General features: G+C 46.3%; 1 protein-coding gene across 5 annotated transcripts in view; it reads right to left on the bottom strand.

The window, feature by feature from the left end:
* SCAP (SREBF chaperone) overlaps positions 1 to 20,314 on the bottom strand; it is a 118,041-nt gene that overhangs the window by 45,890 nt on the left and 51,837 nt on the right. For all 5 annotated transcript variants that reach the window (XM_050942435.1, XM_050942434.1, XM_050942437.1 and 2 more), the window contains 4 exons: positions 9,670 to 9,799; positions 7,439 to 7,596; positions 1,285 to 1,505; positions 21 to 126 (listed from right to left, as the gene is read on the bottom strand). In XM_050942435.1, the coding sequence (XP_050798392.1) occupies positions 21 to 126; positions 1,285 to 1,505; positions 7,439 to 7,596; positions 9,670 to 9,799 (615 nt within the window). The remainder of the gene's footprint in view (positions 1 to 20; positions 127 to 1,284; positions 1,506 to 7,438; positions 7,597 to 9,669; positions 9,800 to 20,314) is intronic.

Raw genomic sequence — 20,314 nt, 5'->3', positions numbered from 1 at the left:
GCAGAGCCAAGGCGCCTTACCTGGAATCATATCGCTGGAGAGCTAGAGTGACAGTGTAGGATACCACCCGCTTCCTGTTGTACAGGTTCACGCCACTGTATTTCCCCGGGACGCCGAATAAGAGATCTGAAAACGCAACAGGAGCAAAACACCATCAGCCTGGACAAAGGTTGATGAGGGACGACATATGAGTGTTCATCACCAGATGGGCAAGGATGCTGCAGAACCATGGCCCACCTTATTACAGGGGCTTCCAGACCCTCATAGAGCAGGCAAGGCCTTGGCCTTTCAGGGCTCCCCCAACCCCATGTCCCCACCGCCACACACAGTAAAATGGAACATCAGTCACCTGCCCTGGGAGAGAGCAAAGACTGAGTGAGGTTTTGAGGTTGTGCTCAGACTGGTAAGCCCGGCCTCCTCTACTCACACCAACTAGTACAATGCTGACTCCATGCCATTGCTGTGCACACCTACACATCCACGCGCTACATCAGCACATTCTCTAGGAGTGTGTGTGTTCGTTTTCTGCTTGGGAGAAGGTAAGGTCCCCGGGGACGGAGTCCCGTCTTCCTTTGGGGGGTTATAGTGCTGAACACATTCTGGGTACGGAACTGGGAAACTTTTTAATCAACAAGTCTGAAGGCTCCAATGCCCCTCTTGAGGCAGGAGGGATTACAGGGGTCCTGACCTCAACTGGATCCCCTTAAACAGAAAGGAGTGAACAATCCTCTAACTGTGTGGAACCAGGGAGCAGCATGACTTCAGACATGGCCAGATTCCTTATTCTAATTAAAGCAAGAGACCTTCATTAGCACCAGTAGCCCACCTGAGGATAAGCCCTGTGGGTTGCTCCAGGCAACAATCAATGAAAGGATAAGAGGGAGCACTATGAACATTCACCCCCCACTGCACCCCCGCCTTTAGGACAATGCAGCCGGTGCTGTTCTCAGAGCAACCAGAAAGAGACAGGGTGGGAGAAAGCAGCATGGTTAGATCAAAGGGCGTGGGGGGGTTGTTGGCTATACACAGATGCTTTCTCTCTTCCCACAGGCAGCAGGCTGATAGGGTTAGCACACCCACTTTTCACCTCTGGAGGGCTGGATCCAAATCCAACTTAAAAGCCTGGGTGGAATGAGTCTGGTGGCCTCATCCCAGACTCTGCATGAGGAAAAACCACTGCCCGATTTGGCACTGCTGGCAATCGGCTCAGGAGAGACCTGGGACTGGAACAGCAGAGCAGGGATGAGGCACCTCTCCCAGCATCTGCACCACTCAGCCACCTACCTTTGAGGGTAGCCGATGTCTGCAGTGTCTTTGGTTCGTGCTGGTGGACAGTTTTGATGATATCAGGGTCGGAGTTAAAGCGCTCTCGGTCATTCTGCCAGAAGTTCCCTGGAGACAGCAGGAGGCAGCCATGTTCAGGTAGCAGGTCTCGCAGCTTCTTTAAGCTGGGCAGGAGGTCTGTCACCTGAAGGCAGACTTCCTCCAAACTTCTGATCCCAGAACTGAAAGACAGGTAGAGACCAGAAGCTGCAGCATGTTATGATATTCACAGGCAGCTCATCTCAGAAAGGCAACGCACCCGTGCACTCCTGAGCTCTAATTCTCACTCACTCCTCAGCTTGTGAACGCACAATTTCAAAAGCCTTCACTGATACTGGGGGCCTCAGTTCTCAGCACCCTACTAAGACTCTCAGGGCCTCATTGTCAGAAGTGCTGGGCACCTGCAGGTAACTAGCTTTAGCTGGAGTGATGCATGTTTAACGCTTCTAAAATCAGACCCAAGGAGTGGGAACTTTTGAATACTTGGGCCTTAACCTCTCTGCCTCCTCTTTCCCCATTTGCTAATGGGGGATGATAATACAAACCTCCCTCAGTATTTCTGGCATGGATTAGTTAGGGGTCACACAGGCTCTGTAGTGTGTGAAGGACACAGCAGGAGTTAAACTGTTCAGCACCAGCAACTCAGCAAAATCTTCTCCGAACTCCTCTGTGGTGCACAGCACAGGAAATGCCCCCAGCCGTGTGAACTCATGGGGCAGCAGCGCCACCCTGCAAGTGATATATGGCTTGGGTGGGTTGGCGTTTCCAAACTGCAGGCACAAGCCTGCAACCCTTGCTTATGGGACTCTCCTCACGTGAGTACAGGCTGCAAGATCAGGCCTCCATTTCAGAGCACCTGTCACAGCATTGCAAAGTGCTGCTCTCCCGGTGGGTAAAGCTGCGTGAACTCATGTTAACGTCAGGCTTACACTAACAGTCACAATAAAGTGATGCTTGTTAAAAGTTCAAACCTTGCTTGATATGCTCACACAATCCTTTGATACCCACTAACAAATCAGATACGCATCTGACTTGACCCAGCCTGGAGCTCACTGGCATTTGTCCGAGTGTGCAAAGCCCAGTAGCAGAGTGGCTGCCCGGACCAGGGTTGGTTAGCATTGCCCCAAAAGAGAGCCCTACTTCCTTGTGAGTGAGCATAGACAAGGCAACTGGCAGGATCTAGCATAAAATCCATGCCCAGCCGCACAGCCACACAGAAAAATTGAGGCTTTCACTTCAGAAAAAATGACATTTCTGGTCCTCCTGGAGGCAAAGACAACCTTCTGCATGGGCACTGACGTAGTGAGGCCTGCCTGAGTCTGCAGAGAGCTTGGAACAGCTCTGGAAGATGTCAGAACTCTGCTCTGTCCCCTCAGTCTGGCATTGACTCTGAAACCTAATGGTGACAAAGCTCTTGGCAACAGTTTTCACTATGTCATCCCAGATCAGTTTAGCAGGTATACATGGCTCATGTGCTTCTCTCTAATGTCGGATGCAGTGATAGAGACTGGGACATGATGCAATGGAATGGCTAACTGCCCTCAAAGCTGCTGGGGTCTGGAATTAGGTGTTCAAACCACTACAAAAATTTCAAGTCATCCCTGTCCCTGCCCAGAAGGGACAACTGCCCAAAGCCTTAACTGTCTCCAGGGCAAAAAAACGCAAACTGCCTCCTATATTTTCTGGATGGAAAAAGCCCTGGCTGTCCAGTACCAAGATGCCCAATCCCCCACTGACAGCTTCAACATGCAGATACACTTTTTCCTATACAGTTTTTTTGCAGCACTTTAACAATTTAGCAGACTAAAATATACGGAATTTGATGTCAAAACGAGCTGTGAGCCCCAGAATATGGCACTGACTGTGTTATTAATTTCAGATTTAATTCAAGAACACCTGGCTTGGAAATTATTTCTCTGCGACAGAAATGGGGCACTTGTCCCAGAGCTGAGGTCTAGCTGGACGCGGAGCACAGGGAGCCTTGTTTCATTTCCATGCAGCATGGATACCCATCAAGGACGTTGTCACAGTAATCAGAGATACCGTGCATACCAGGAGGAGACGATTTATAACTTGCCACTGACAAATGTGCGGCATGATCCACACATGTGATAAAAGGGCAGCTGAACTGAAGACAAACACTGTGTAGCAAGGACATCAGCCCAAGGTTGTAACTGGAAGGCTATCGAAAGCTCTTTCTGAACATAGCACAGGCAGCTTCTCTGGCACATAAGAATGTAAGAACATAAGAATGGCCATACTGGGTCAGATCCAAGATCCATCCAGCCCAGTATCCTGTCTCCTAACAGTAGCTAATGCCTGATGCCCTAGAGGGAATAAACAGAACAGGTGATCATCAAGTGATCCATTCCCTGTCGCCCATTCCCAGCTTCTGGTAAACAGAGGCTAAAGACACCATCCCTGCCCTTCCCAGCTAATAGCCATTGATGGACCTATCCTCCATGAACTTATCTAGCTCTTTTTAGAACTCTGTTATAGTCTTGGCCTTCACAACATCCTCTGGCAAGGAATTCCACAGGCTGACTATGCATTGTGTGAAAAATTACTTTCTTTTGTTTTAAATCTGCTTCCTAATTTCATTTGGTGGCCCCTAATTCATGTGTTATGAGAAGGAGTAAATACCACTCACTTACTTTCTCCACACCAGTCATGATTTTATACACCTCAATCATATCCCCCCTTAATAGTCTCTTTTCCAAGCTGGAAAGTCCTAGTCTTCTTAATCTCTCCTCATATGGAAGCTGTTCCATACCCCTAATAATTTTTGTTGCCCTTTTCTGTACCTTTTCCAATTCCAATATATCTTTGTTGAGACGGAGTGACCACATCTGCACGCAGTATTCAAGATGTGGGCATACAATGGATTTATATAAAAGCAATATGATATTTTATGTCTAATTATCTATTCCTTTCTTAATGATTCCCAACATTTTGTTTGCTTTTCTGACTGCCGCTTCACATTGTGTGGATGTTTTCAGAGAACTATCCACAATGACTCCAAGATCTCTTTCTTGAGTGGTAACAGTTAATTTAGACCCCATTATTTTATGTGTATATTTGGGATTATGTTTTCCAGCGTACATTACTTTGCATTTATCAACACTGAATTTCATCTGCCATTTTGTTGGCTAGTCATCTAGTTTTGTGAGATTCCTTTGTAACTCTTTGCAGTCAGCTTTGGAATTAACTATCTTGAGTAGTTTTATATTGTCTGCAAATTTTGCCACCTCGCTGTTTATCCCTTTTTCCAGATCACTTATGAATATGTTGAACAGCCCTGGTCCCAGCACAGATCCCCTGGGGGACACCACTATTTACCTCTCTCCATTCTGAAAACTGACCATTTATTCCTATCATTTGTTTTCTGTCATTTAACCAGTTACTGATCCACGAGAGGACCTTCCCTCCAGTCCCATGACTGCTTGCTTTGCTTAAAAGCCTTCGGTGAGGGACCTTGTCAAAGGCTTTCTGAACATCCAAGTACACTATATCCACTGGATCACTCATGTCCATATGTTTGTTGACCCCACTCAAAGAATTCCAATACATTGGGAAAACAACAAGGAGTCCGGTGGCACCTTAAAGACTATCAGATTTATTTGGGCATAAGCTTTCGCGGGTAAAAAAACCTCACTTCTTCATATTCTACATTGGCGAGGCATGATTTCCCTTTGCAAAAAACATGTTGACTCTTCCCCAACAAATCATGTTCATCTATGTATCTGATAATTCTGTTCTTTACCATAGTTTCAACCAGTTTGCCTGGTACTGAAATTAGGCTTACCGGCCTGTAATTGCCGGGATTGCCTCTGGAGCCTTTTTAAAAACTTGGCGTCACATTAGCTATCCTCCAGTCATCTGGTTCAGAAGCTGATGTAAATGATAGGTTACATACCAGTTAGAAGTTGTGCAATTTCACATTTGAGTTCCTTTAGAACTCTTGGGTAAGTACCGTTTGGTTCTGGTGACTTCTTAGTGTTCTTAGTATAGTGAATGCTTACGGGAAGAGGGTAGATTTAGAAGAGAAAATAAGGAAAGAGCAAGTAAAAAATCACTTAGAAAAGTTAGATGCCTGCAAGTCACCAGGGCCTGATGAAATGCATCCTAGAATACTCAAGGAGTTAATAGAAGAGGTATCTGAGCCTCTAGCTATTATCTTTGGGAAATCATGGGAGATGGGAGAGATTCCAGAAGACTGGAAGGGGGCAAATATAGTGCCCATCTATAAAAAGGGAAATAAAAACAACCCAGGAAACTACAGACCAGTTAGTTTAACTTCTGTGCCAGGGAAGATAATGGAGCAGGTAATCAAAGAAATCATCTGCAAACACTTGGAAGGTGGTAAGGTGATAGGGAATAGCCAGCATGGATTTGTAAAGAACAAATCGTGTCAAACTAATCTGATAACATTCTTTGATAGGATAACGAGCCTTGTGGATAAGGGAGAAGCGGTGGATGTGATATATCTAGACTTCAGTAAGGCATTTGATACAGTCTCGCATGATATTCTTATAGATAAGCTAGGAAAGTACAATTTAGATGGGGCTACTATAAGGTGGGTGCATAACTGGCTGGATAACCGTACTCAGAGAGTAGTTGTTAATGGCTCCCAATCCTGCTGGAAAGGTATAACAAGTGGGGTTCCGCAGGGTTCTGTTTTGGGACCGGTTCTGTTCAATATCTTCATCAACGATTTAGATGTTGGCATAGAAAGTACGCTTATTAAGTTTGCGGACGATACCAAACTGGGAGGGATTGCAACTGCTTTGGAGGACAGGGTCAACATTCAAAATGATCTGGACAAGTTGGAGAAATGGTCTGAGGTAAACAGGATGAAGTTCAATAAAGATAAATGAAAAGTGCTCCACTTAGGAAGGAACAATCAGTTTCACACATACAGAATGGGAAGAGACTGTCTAGGAAGGAGTATGGCAGAAAGAGATCTAGGGGTCATAGTGGACCACAAGCTTAATATGAGTCAACAGTGTGATACTGTTGCAAAAAAAGCAAACGTGATTCTGGGATGCATTAACAGGTGTGTTGTAAACAAGACACGAGAAGTCATTCTTCCGCTTTACTCTGCGCTGGTTAGGCCTCAACTGGAGTATTGTGTCCAGTTCTGGGCATCGCATTTTAAGAAAGATGTGGAGAAATTGGAGAGGGTCCAGAGAAGAGCAACAAGAATGATTAAAGGTCTTGAGAACATGACCTATGAAGGAAGGCTGAAGGAATTGGGTTTGTTTAGTTTGGAAAAGAGAAGACTGAGAGGGGACATGATAGCAGTTTTCAGGTATCTAAAAGGGTGTCATCAGGAGGAGGGAGAAAACTTGTTCACCTTAGCCTCCAATGATAGAACAAGAAGCAATGGGCTTAAACTGCAGCAAGGGAGATTTAGGTTGGACATTAGGAAAAAGTTCCTAACTGTCAGGGTAGTTAAACACTGGAATAGATTGCCTAGGGAAGTTGTGGAATCTCCATCTCTGGAGATATTTAAGAGTAGGTTAGATAAATGTCTATCAGGGATGGTCTAGACAGTATTTGGTCCTGCCATGAGGGCAGGGGACTGGACTCGATGACCTCTCGAGGTCCCTTCCAGTCCTAGAGTCTATGAGTCTATGAGTGTATTGATTTGTTCCAAAACCTTCTCTAATGACACCTCAATCTGGGACAGTCCTCAGATTTGTCACCTAAAAAGAATGACTCAGGTTTTGGAGTCTCCCTCCCATCCCCAGCTGTGAAGACCAATGTAAAGAATTCATCTAGCTTCTCTGCAATGGCCTTATTGTCTTTGAGTGTCCTTTGGCATCTCAATCGTCCAATGGCCCCAATGGTTGTTTAGCAGGCTTCCTGCTTCTGATGTACTTCAACATTTTTTTGCTATTACTTTTTGAGTAATATGAGCTTGTCTACACCAGGGTGTGGAAAGGATGTGACATCATTTGCCTTGAAGCCCATCTAATTTCTTGCTTTCCTTATTGCCAGGAGTCTAAGGATTCAATCCTGATGGCTAGACCCACAGAGCACTAGTGGGGGGTCAGCGTGACTCTGGCAGGCCCAGTTCCATATCTGGACTCTCTAATCCATGGGCATTTACCTGTCTCTCAGGGCGTGGTTCCTGATCTCCTCCACTAGCTGGAAGACGCGGGAGAGCGGCGAGCGGAACACGTCCACAGCGAGGAAGTTCTTGTGCCATGGCGAGACCGTGGCTTTCACCAAGATCTGCTGGATGTAGGCCACGGGGGCACCCAGGTACTGTGGGGAAAGCAGGGGGAGAGAGAGAGGTGACCTTCTGGAGATAGTGGAGTCTGCAAGCCTGCAGAGTGAGCAGGGATCTCTCCTGCAAACCCTACAGCATCAACCCCTAAGCCTTCCTTCTTGCAATCCCCTCTTTTGTGACAGATGGGGGACAGGTGCCCCCCCTCATGCCCTCTTGTGCCACACCCGACCATGGCCTGTTTTCCTCCTCTCGTTTTCTGGTTTCTTTCTAGCTTCATAGCTTTTATTCCCTCGCATTCCCCCCTCACCAGGTAGCTCTTTCATTCCTTCTCGGCAGGCTGCATGCCGCTTTGGAGTGGGTGTGGCCTCTGGTGGCCACACTCTTCACGCTCTAGCAGCTAACTTGAGTGCCATGGCTGAAGAGAAGCTTTCCTCAGCCAGCTGCAGCCTGAGCCTATAGCCCTGTACTCATGAGCTGCTTCTAGGGCTGGCTGCAGTGGAGCGACTGCAGGAGCCTGGAGGAAGGCAGGTGGCTTCAGCCACAGCCAAATGAGCGGGGACACCTTGATCTACCAGAAATGTTCATGCACTTGGCAGCCTCTGCTGAAGAGAGGCCTTGGACTGTAAAAGCAGGGGGCTGCAAGTTAGGCTTGAAGTGCCCTGACAGAGCTGTGATGTGCCAAGGACTAGGATACCCAGGGATCCCGCAGGTCAGGAGGGAAGGGCATTGCAGAGCTATGCTGAGCGGGGGGCGGTTTTAGAACTGTTCCTAGCCTCCAGAAGAAGGGCTGTGGATACAGGCTGCTCATGCCAAAGAAAAGTCAAACCCCTACCTGGTACATTCGGACATCAGCAGCATTGATTTGCATGATCCTGGCTGATACAAGAAACCCTTGGCTTCTACCCAAGTCAGCGTTAACCCTTTGTTCATGCCTCCACTGCCAGAGCACAATGGGCTCATCACTCTGTGACAGTCACCCAGCTCCGAGTGTGGCTGCTTAACCTCAAATGGAAAATGCTTAGTTTTGCCCTTAAGAAGTAGGCATAAATGTTGGAGATGAGACCCGAACTGGCACCAAATGGCTCCTAGTTACTGCGAACACTCCAGGCAGCTAGCCGAGCCAAAGGAGAGAACATAGAGGATGTACTGAAGTGCTCAAGGCACAGGGACTGGGATCCACAGCCTTTCACCTCCAGGCCAGCAGTTTGATCCCAGCTCAGCCTGGCAGTGATGGACCAGTCATTCTGTTCTGGTGGCTGGTCAGTGGAGCAGGAGTTGTGAACTGGTTGGTAGATCAGAGACCAAATCCCCACAGACAGGGGTACAGCAGTAAGTGACCCCCAGATTGGTAGCATCTCCATGGATGATAGCAGCTGTACAGACTGGCTGAGCTCTATTCTCACCCTTATGCGGGGGAGTGTCCCATGGCAGGGCTGAGGCATGCTAGCAGAGTGGTGGGGGCAACTTGCCCTGTCACTGCCTGCGCTGTCCCTGTTGGAGGGGAAGAACTGAGACCTTTTGTTTTCTGGGGTGTCAATCCAGCCCCAGGGGCAAGGATCAGCGTTAATGTCGTGCACCCCGTCAGACCGTGGCCCAGGCCAGGGAAGCTAAGGATGAAACCAGTGAACCATATTTGGTGCTGAATCCTGGTCACGTGCCACCAGCAGCACATTGCACATACAGTAAGAAGAATCCAGCACCTACCACTAGCACTAAATTTACTTAAAACAACTGAATAATAATTGTGAAAAAAAGCAGCAAGCAAAATGCAACACATGACTCAGGATATGGTTCTCTGTCTCCCCTTGGACTGCATGCTCCTGCTGAACAGCGTTTGAAAGCTTTTACCCACCCACTCTGAAGGCCCAGAATTGGGTCTCCTGACAGCATTCGAGTCTAACAACAGGAGTACATTAGCCCTGAATTTAACAGCCAGGCGAGGTGAGAAATCACAAGGCACTTCTTCCGTTCACTATATTAAGGTGCAAATAATACCAGAGTGAACTCCCCACCGCCTCCCGGCTCTCTCTCTCAGGTGTGTGCGTACACGCGTGCACACACACAAGTCAGCAGGGGGCAGCACATACACACACACGCAAAAGACCTACCCAATCAGGTCTCTCACTAGGATCTCCTTGCTGGTGGCTTGGCTCTGAAGACGGTGGTGAGTAATCCTTCACCGGGGTGCTGTACTCCACAGGGCCCGTTCCAGGTAAGGGGAGCTTAAGCAGTGGGTAGCTAAGATTAAGAAACAAGCAAGAAGAATTATACATTTAAGCAAACCCACATTTTACTGCATGTCACACGCTGAAATGTATTGGGCCCATCAGCAAACCTTGCCAAGGACTGGGAGATGTAAGGGGAACTTTTTCCAGGTTACCAGTCTGAATCTGACCCAGCACAGTAATATCCAATAGCTGATGCCTCTGCTGGCCTCTCTCTCTGTCTACAAGGGGATAACAAATGTGCAGCTGGCTCGCAGGTCTTGGGCTCCAGGGCTTAAAAATTACTATGTAGACACTCAGGCAAGGTCCCAGAGGTTGGGTTCCAGCCCAAGCCTGAACAGCCATTTTTAGCCGCACAAGCCTGAGGCAGCTGACATGGGTCAGCCATGCCATGGAGCTTTTATCCCCAGGTAGACATACCCTCTGAGTTGGTGGCTTCAGTACAGTTCCTGTTAGATTGATTTATGCATCCCTGCCAGCCCTTTAGTTGGCAGTCTTGGGGAGAACTCAAAGAATGAATGGGCCATGCCGCTGAACCACCCTCTGAACCATCAAGCCATCTTCCCCGGGCGGGTGGGACACCTGAAACATAGTGAGGATGTGGAGCTAGTGGAAGCAGACTTGTGTTTTTCCTTGAGGGAGGGGGTTACAGTCACGAATGCTGCAGTTTTGCAGTTAGGGAGAGGACAGTTGAGCAGCTCGGCAGAGACAGCAGAAAAATTGAATTGCTTTTAAAGTCCTGAAAGTTAGCAGTGTCAGAGACAGATTAAGGTGCTCAGGCAGCTGGCTCTGGCTGGCTACTCCACAGTCTGAACCCTGAAAGCAGACACCTCTTACAGAGTAAGGATCCACCAAACGCACTTTGCATGGGCCACATTCTTGAATAACCATGAGATGGTAACTACTTTTGAACACTCTTGATTCAAGCTGGATTCAAAAGGACCCAGGACTTTCCAAATCCTTGACATCCAGCGTCATCCCTGTAATTTTCCACGGCTGGCACTCAAAGGCCTGTCTCCAGTGTGGATTGAACCATTTCTGACACTTGCCACAAACTTCACTGGTCTCAAAGGCACTGTTAATGGTGGGTTCTGAAACACCAGACCATGAAGTCATGTCATTCTTATTACCTTCTTGCCCCTTTGCAGCTGCAATTTCGGTGTGATTGTAGCAGTTGGTAACCTATTAACCATTCATATTAGAGATTAATGCTTTATAACACTTGAAAGCTGAGAGGCCCAGCTTTCAGACAGTAGAGAGCATTTTCTTTTTAGTGCTAGATGTTCTTTAGGTTCTAAAATAATGTTAGAATCGAACTTGGGGGAAACACTTCAGCCAAAGGGTTGGGACCCACCAATGCTAGAAGCTATTAAGACAGGATTCCTGGTTTTTCAGTGACACATAGCCTGGCTCTGTAGCCTTGTTGGTTTGCAATACATCAGATCTTGAATTTGTCATTGGTCCTTCAGACTAGCAACGCTTTTTATGGCAGTGATCCCAAGTGAACTATAAAGGTCCTGGCCCAATGCCATTTTCAATCCCTGTAACGATTAGTGACACAGTAATCAATGCAATACCCACTTGGTTTATCCGTGGATCTGTTAAGAGTCTGGCAACACTGGAGGTTTCTAAGGCTTGAAGTTTCAGAGGGCAGGGCGAAGACAAGTGACAGACAGAAGATGCGGTTTGAAAAAACCCAGCAAATCGAAAGAGGACAAAGAGTGATGTGACTGGTTAAAGTGGGTCAGCTTTTCTGTTTTAATATTCCATACATTTTTAATCACTTGACAAAACACAATGGGCAGGACACAAAAAGGTCTGATCCAGACTACGACAAGTGGATCAGGGGCAGAAGAAGTTAATACATGCTACAATGCATCGGGATGAGAACCCACAGTACAGGCCACAATTTTGGAGACACAGCTGCAGCAACCGGGGTCGGGAGCAGGACAGACACATGCATGGGGTAAGGGGGCTGAGGCTGGGGCCACAGCTGGAGGTGGGAGTGGAGCTCTGGGCATGGAGCTAGCAGACGGGATCCCTGGCATGGGGCTGGCAGACAAGCTAGGTGGCACTCCTTCCCCAACCCTGATGGGGGCTGGCCTGGGGGTTCACACTCCCCCCAAAATGTTCCTCTGCACCCCCCAAGGAGGCACGCCCCACAGCTTGGGGACCTCTGACATAACATCTAATAACTTGGAACATTAAAGCACCTGCCCAGCACATGAGACCTGGTGAGATCACAGCCCAAGGGGGTATGGTTTCATTTCACAGAGTAAACTGGTTGGCTCTGAGATGGACATTACTCAAAAAAAAGGCAAGGGGGTGACTGACAAAGCAGGATGGGCCAAGAGGAAGACTGTTATATTAAGAAGTGATTACTGATGCCTGAATAGCACATACGAGTCCAGAAGTATGACGATCCAGCGTAGCCACAAACGATTCTGATTCACACCATTAGCCTGCTTACAGGGACACCTCCCCACGTAGTCACCTGGGAGGTTTGAAAGCCAGATATATGTTCATTCATGTATCTTAGCTCATTTAAATTAGGTGCACTGAATGCAGAAAGCGAATGTGTTAATGAGAAGGACATTGCTTATGACTGATGAACAGCTGTTCAGCAATGCACACTCTGAAGCCCATCTCATCCCTTCCCTGGTTAAAATTCTACTGCTTGGGACTGTGATCTTAACAGATAAAGCTAAGCAAGGTCTAGGGTGGCCAGTGCTTGGATGGGAGACACAAGTGCTGCAGGAAATGACGGCAGTGATTCACGGGGCAACCTTCCTAAAGAAGGAGTCCATAGCCCTGTGCCCCGACTCAGGGTGTTTGCCCCTGCTGTCTCGGACAAATGCCTGGCTGGAGCATTGTATTCCATAGGTAAATCTTACCCCACTGCTGGCTCCACTGGTCAGAGAATTCTTCCCCACTTCCTGTCCTACAGCACTGTGGGCAGTTCCCTGGGCAGCAAGAGAAGCTCCAGCATTCCAAGTTGTGGGCTGAATCCTGCACAGCGTGTAAAGCACGTTGGGAGCCGCAGGCACTAGAAGTAGTGCTATCATTATAAATATACAAATAAGGACATGTACAGTCTACACAAGCTGATCGGTCTTATCCTCTCCCCTCCAATACTGCAAGATGCAGCTATTCCTCCGTCCCCTGCATGTGACCCCCATCTCCCAGAATCCTTTGAGCTACTGCTCTTAGTCCTTCAAGGGATTCCTAGTGGAGCTCTTGATCCCGGCATACGTGGAGGAGGTGCTCCACTCTCCCGGCAACCTTAAGGCCTGTTTGGAAGGAGGCCTTCTCCTTCCCTCATTGCTGGAGAGGGGCAGGCTCCGCTCTCACCAGCCAGAGGAGTTTTGCTCTCTCTCTCTCCCTTTTGCCCATGAGGGCGCTAGCGTTGTTCAGTGCCTCCCCGATACTGGATGTTTTGCTTCCTTGTGTTTTGGGAGAGCATCAGTGTGACGGGTATTCCAGTCACTTTGCATATGGTGTGGGAAGAGTATGGACAGTGCTGACCAGAAGCACCCAGCAGTGGAATGGCTGCCAACAGGGACCGGTTTATGACCTATGGAAACCCATTGGGGGGCTATAGCCCGGCCTTTGAGAACTACTCACTGAGGCAATGAATGAAATTCTGCACTATAATCCATATGGCAGCCAAGATAACAATATTAAAGGAACTTACGGCTGCCAAGTAAGTACTCAGAAGTTAGGAAATGACCAAATTAAGGTTGCCGTTGCAAACTGACATCAGCTCCCGGTGCACATACATCATCCTACAGGCTTCCAATGGCTGAGGGACTTGAGGCTCTATGCTCAACTTAAAAGCTTTCCTCTGCTCCTTGGGAACGCAAGGTGATAACTTCTGAACATGGGATCAGACTGTAGGTCTAAGAGCTGGTTCATGGCCGCCAATAACACCTTGCAGCATAACTACCTCCCCCATCTCCACTCTGCCCAGAATCCCAAGGGAGTTTAACATGCTGACATATGAGGGACTTCTCTCTGCTTGACCTTATGTTGTTCAGGGAGGTGGTGTGACTGTGTCCATGTAACAGCGTGGCAGTGGCGGCGGGAGACAAATTTAGCCGTGGACACATGCAAAACTACCACGAAACAAGTTGACACTGGTCAACATAATTTTGCTGTGTAGCCCAGGCGACAAATAAATCATTTAACAAATTACCAATTATACAAACTGACCTATTTAGATCTCTTCCTGAACTAGCGGGGGCCAGGAGGGTGACACACACGGAGCTTATGGGGATGGGGGGGAATAGAAGGATGCAAGGAGCCCTGGTGTGTGCAGTGAGCTTGGCCTTCAAAAGATACAAAGCATGTTCCCCTTTAGACACAGGTAGGTTAAGACAGGCATAGTCACAAGGGAAACGGGCACAGAGAGCCCCTGGCATAGGACAGAGAAGGGGAAGAGGGTGGCACAGAGCTCCCGGCATGGGGCAGAGAAGAGGAATGGAGGGTCACACAAAGCCCCTGGAATGGAGAGGAAAATAGGGGACCCTAGAATGGAGGACATGAGGGAGCGCATGTGGGGGACAGAGGTTATGGGAAGACCTTGAACTGCAGGGGGATGGGAGGGTGGCACACAGGGAGCTTGTGGAGGGAGGGAGGGATGAAGGGATGCAAGGAGCCCCATTGTGTGCAGCGATCTCAGCCTACAGAAGCTATGAACTGTGTGACCCTCTAGTTATATGACCGTAACCTAGTTTTTTTCCCTAGGCTCCCTGCCTTGTTCACTGAATGCATAGTTATTCAAGTTCTTTTTATTCCCTTCATTCAGTGTGTAACCCCAGCCTTTATTTAACACTCAGCATAGACCTCAACCACTTGAACTAACAAAGTAACTGGCAGCAGTAGTGGGTTGTTACCCTCTAAGGGAACCAGCCTCTAGAAGGTGGCAATACACACACTGACACACTCATGTCACCTTGGTCAAGTCACTTAGTTTCTCTCTGTCTTATTTTCCCCAGCTGTAGAAAAAGGATTCTGGTAAATAGAACAATGGGAAACATCCACTGCTGTCTCCAGGTACATTAGCACAGTGATAGTAATCTGGAAAGGTTGAGTGAACCCCCTTCAGGAGTCTGATTTGTCTTGTGTATGCCCAAGTTTCACCTCACTTAAAAATGACTTGCTTACAAAATCAGACATAAAAAATACAAAAGTGTCACAGCACACTATTACTGAAAAATAGCTGACTTCCTCATTTTTACCATATAATTAAAAAAAATCAATCAACTGGAATATAAATATTGTGCTTACATTTCAGTGTATAGTATATAGAGCAGTATATACAAGTCATTGTCTGTGTGAAATTTTTGTCTGTGCTGACATTGCTAGTGCTTTTTATGTAGCCTGTTGTAAAACTAGGCAAATATCTAGATGAGATGATGTACCCCCTGGAAAACCTTTGCGTACCCCCAGCTGTATGTGCCCCATGTTGAGAACCACTGCACTAGCACAAAGGGTGCAGGGGGAGGGTTGGATTAATGCAACAGAGCTCTGAAGAAGAGTGGCTAAGGACCAATAATATTACAAGACATACCAAAGAAACGGGCTGGGCTTGCTGTGGACAGCTGAGATGTTGCTTACCATCTGTAAAAGATGCCTAGGACAGGACAGCTGAGTTTAGTTTTAATTAAAAGTTAAACAGTCAACAGGAGAAGGTGAGGGTTTTTATGGAAGTGATGCTGGAGCTCACGAGAGGATTTGAACACTCCTCCTAAGCCAACAGGACACTACAGAAGGGTAGCTAGGCCAAAAGCGAGTCACCCATGGGAGAGGCAAGCGTGCACATGGATTACCACATCTATTGTTTCAGCTCACCCTCTGGCATAATTAACACAGCCCAAGGAAGTGTTGCTAAGGGACAGATCAGACCCACCTTAGTGGTGCAAGAGCCAGGCTCCAGTGCTAATCCCCAGCTCTTGGTTGTTTTACAACATTGTTCTGAAATGATAGCTGCATTCTGATCATACATGGAAAAAGGACTTCATAGGCTAATAAATATGGATACACTTTTAACAGGAAGGTGGCCAGTTCAGATGTGCTTCTGGGTGGTGGGAAAAGGCAGGTACTAATGCCAGCCCAAAAGCCCAACTGAGTAGGCAGGTAGACCACGCACCAGACTGCAAATCAGATAAATGGTGTTTAAACTGCCTTCAGCCATGGCTAGTGCCTGCGTTACCCCAGAATCTGACATTCCTGCTGTGCATACCCAAGAATTTGACAATATTGCAGCCAACAATTTTGTATGTTCAGCCACTGCCAGCTGAAAACTAAACATCACAAAGCTAGGAAAATCTTAGGCCTTTGTGAAGGAAGGGCAGACAACTCCAGCTGCAGTTTCTTAATCAGAATGGGAAGATGGGACAGAAAGTTAACAACTATGACAGAGAGTGAGTCAATAGTGACCTTGGTTTTAAATGCCTCTAATACATTATTGGTGTAACTAGAAATGTTTTAATAAAAAGTAATAAGATGTTTTATTGAAATTAGGAAAATTTGGAAAACCCAATAAGTTGTTTTGTTTAAAGTTAGCTATAAAAAAATAGGCGAAAGAATATGCTTTGGAACAGTCCAGTTGGGCGAGGAATTGACATCTAAGCTCTCCAGCAGTCAGACAGAAGGCAGGGCCCACTGAAACCTGGCTGCTGATTCCTTAAAACCATTTCTTGACCTTAGGTAAATAGACACTGAAAGTAAATACAATATTTATATTGCAATGGATTTATATTTATATGGTAAAAATGAGACAGTAAGCAGTTTTTCAGTAATAATGTGCTGGGACTCTTGTATTTCTATGTTTGATTTTGTAAGCAAACAGTTTTTAAGTGAGGTGAAACTGTACAGGGAGATTTTGGCAAACCAGTAAAGTGCCTGAAACCAATATGGCTTATTGTTAAAAGCAACCTATTAAGCAATCTCAACTTGACCAAGGCAGGAGGGGAAGGGGTTTGGAGTGCCACAGAAAGGGTAGCTTGACCCCATGTCCTTCCTGATAAGAATTGTGCTGAAGTTGCTGATACATGCATTTTAAAAAAGCAGGATGTGCCCAGGAATGTCTATTGGGGTCTCAAGGCTGAAAACTCTGGAAAAACCCACACCTGGTTAATCAATAATCAGAAGGAACCTCTTGCTTGACCATTAAAACTGCTCACTTCACAAGTTTTCTTTAAGGGACATGTCATTCCATTACTAATGCATAAATAGGGGGAAAAAAGCCTAAGATACCTGGGCTCATTTGGGGACTCTTTTTGGACTCTCCCTCTGGATACATCTTGCGGTCCCCACTGGCAGACAGAAGATTTGGCCACCGGAAGCCTGTCGCTGTGTCACTTGAGAGCCATACTCAGCTTTGGTAATTATCAAGGGTTAGGGGTGTTTTACTAACTTGCAGTGGACATGTGTAAATGCTTGAGACTAAGTAAAGTTTAGCTTTAAGTGAAAGCACTCTTGTGTTGTCCTGTTTGTGCCAGCCATCTATCGGTCAGGTGGTTGTGTCTCCCCTGATTTATTTCCTGACACCACCTCGCACACAGTAAAAATTACCAAGAGCTTTGAGCTAAAAGAACCCCGGGAAACAAAACTTGGGGGTATGCAAGAGAAATCAGACTCCTGAAAGGGGTACTGTAATCTGGAGAGCCACTGAGTTAAGTTACCATTGCCTTGGGTCCTGAGACACCCCAGTAACACCCAAGCACAAGTCAACAATAGCAAAAGCGGAGAAAGTAAAGGGCTTTAGTGTACATGACTGTAAGAGCAGTTGTCATGCTGGAGCAGTTCAAAGAACAAGTCAATAATTTCTTTAGGGGTGGGAGGTGATTTTATTTTTCAGTCTCGCTCCACCACTGAGGGAGAGAGACTGAAAAATAAAATCACTCCCCACCCCTAAAGAAATTCTTGACTTGTTCAAAGCAGTTCAAAGAACAAGTCAAGAATTTCGTGAGGGGTGATTTTATTTTTCAGTCTCTCTCCCTCAGTGGTGGAGCTGATTTTACTCAAACTTACACACACGATCACCTTAATAGCGACCGAGCACGGAAAATTTCAGCATGAAAAAGTAAAGGTTTTAAACAGCTATGAGCAACTAGGGGGAAAAGGGCGGGGGGGGAGGGGAAGAAGTGAAATAGTTCTGGATCCTTAAGAGAAGGAGCTACTGTCTTTGCTCTCCTATAACATTTTGTCCTGTCATGGCATATAGGAGACAATCTCAAAGCACTTTATATACAAAGCTTCATGCTAGTCATATCAGGGTGCGTAAAACTGAGGTAGAGAGAAATTAAGGCCAACATCTTTAAGATCAGCCACTACTTGTGTACCTCGATTGCTAGATGCCTATTTTGACACAATGTGCCTGATTTTCACAGCTAATACACACCCACCACTCAAATTGAAATGAGACAATAAGAACATAGGAGCTGCCATCCCAGATCAGACCATGTAGCCTGTCTACAACAGTGGCCAGTACCAGAGCTTCAGGTGAAGTGTACAGAACAGAACAATTATGGAGTGATCCACCTGCCTTCCACTCCAGGCAGTCAGAGGTTTAGGGTCACTTCAAACATGGGATGGTGTCCCTGACATAGTTAATTGGACTTATCCCCCATGAACTTATCCAGTCCTTTTTTTAACCCAGCTATATTTTTGGTCATCACAACATCCCATGACAATGAGTTCCAGAGGCTGTGTGTTGTGTGAAAAAGTACTTTCTCCTGAATTAAACCTGCTGCCTATTAATTTCATTGGGTGACTCCTGGTTTTTGTATTGTGGGAAAGAGTAAATAACACTTTTCTATTCATTTTCTCCACACCACTCATGATTTAATAAATCTCTATCACATCCCCTCTTAGTTGTCTCTTTTCTAAGCTGAACATCCCTGATTATTTTACTCTCTCCTGGATCAAAAGCTGTTGGATACCCTTATCATAGAACTAGAAGGGACCTTGTGAGGTCATCTAGTCCAGTCCCCTGCACTCAAGGCAGGACTAAGTAGTAGCTCTGTTTGTCTAACATAATTATTAAAATCTCCAATGACAGATCTCACAACCTCCCCAGGAAATTTATTCCAGTGCTTAACTGGAATACCCTGACAGTTAGGAAGTTTTTCCTACTATCCAACTTAACCCTCCCCCTTCCTGCAATTTAAGCCCATTAATTCTTGTCCTATCCTCAGAGGTTAACAAGGACAATTTTTCTCCCTCCACCTTGTAACAACTCTTTATGTACTTGAAAACTATTATCACATCCCCCCTCTGAAAAAACTGGGTTTGTTTAGTCTGGAAAAGACAATCTTTCCTCATAGGTCATTTTTCTAGACCTTTAATCATTTTTGTTTGGACTTTCTCCAATTTGTCCACATCATTCTTGAAATGTGGCATCCAGAACTGGACACAATACTCCAGTTGAGGCCTTATCACCTTGTGTCTTGCTTACAAACTCTCCAGTTAATACATCCCAGAAGGATGTTTGCTTTTCTTGCAATGGTGTCACACTGTTGACTCATATTTAGCTTGTGGTCCACTCTGACCCCAAGATCCCTTTCTACAGTATTATTTCCTAGGTAGTCCTTTCCCATTTTGTATGTGTGCAACTGAATGTTCCTTCCTAAGTGAATCAGCTTTGTTGTCCTTCTCTGAAATTTTGACATGGAGGAACCAGAACTGGACACAATATTCAAGGTGTGGGTGCACCATGGAATTATATAGTAGTAGTAGTAGTCGTAGTATATTTTCTGTCTTACGTTCTATCCCTTTCCTAATAGCTCCTAAAGTACTGTTAGCCTTTTTGATTGCGGCTGAACCCTAGGCAGAAATTTTCTGAGAACTATCCACTGTGTTTCCAAGCTCTCTTTCTTGTGGGGGTAACAGCTAATTTAACCTATCACTGTATATGTACAGTTAGGATCACCCCCCGCCCCGTGCATTATTGTACTTATCAACTCCAAATTTCATTTGCCTTTTTGCTGCCCAGTCACCCAGTTTTGAGAGATACCTTTGTAAATCCTCAGAGTCAGCTTTAGACTTAATTATCTTGAATAATTTTGTATCTGCAATCTTTGCCTCTCCGCTGTTCACCCCCTCTTCCAGCTCATTAATGATAATATTTGAACAGCACTGGTCCTAATACAGGTCCCTGAGGAACCCTGCTGTTCACCTCTCTGCACTGTTAAAACTGACCATTTATTCCTATCCTTTGTTTCCATCTTTCAGCCAGTTACTGATCCATGAGAGGACTTTCCCTCTTAGCCCATGGCTACTTAGTTTGCTTAAGAGTCTTTGGTGAGGGACCTTGTGAAAGCTTTTCTGAAAATCCAACTACACTGTCAACTGGATCATCTTTACCCCCCTCAAAGAATTCTAGCAGAGTGGTGACGCATGACTTCCCTTTACAAAAGCCATGTTGACTCTTCCCTACTAAATCACGTTTATCTAGATATCTGAGTCTATTCTTTACTATCATTTCTCCAAATTTGCCAGGTACCAAAGTTAGCCATGCTGG

This window comes from Gopherus flavomarginatus, chromosome 2 (genome assembly GCF_025201925.1).
Source record: "Gopherus flavomarginatus isolate rGopFla2 chromosome 2, rGopFla2.mat.asm, whole genome shotgun sequence".
In the NCBI taxonomy this organism is placed as follows: Eukaryota; Metazoa; Chordata; order Testudines; family Testudinidae; genus Gopherus; species Gopherus flavomarginatus.
This window is presented reverse-complemented; position numbering and strand designations above follow the sequence as displayed.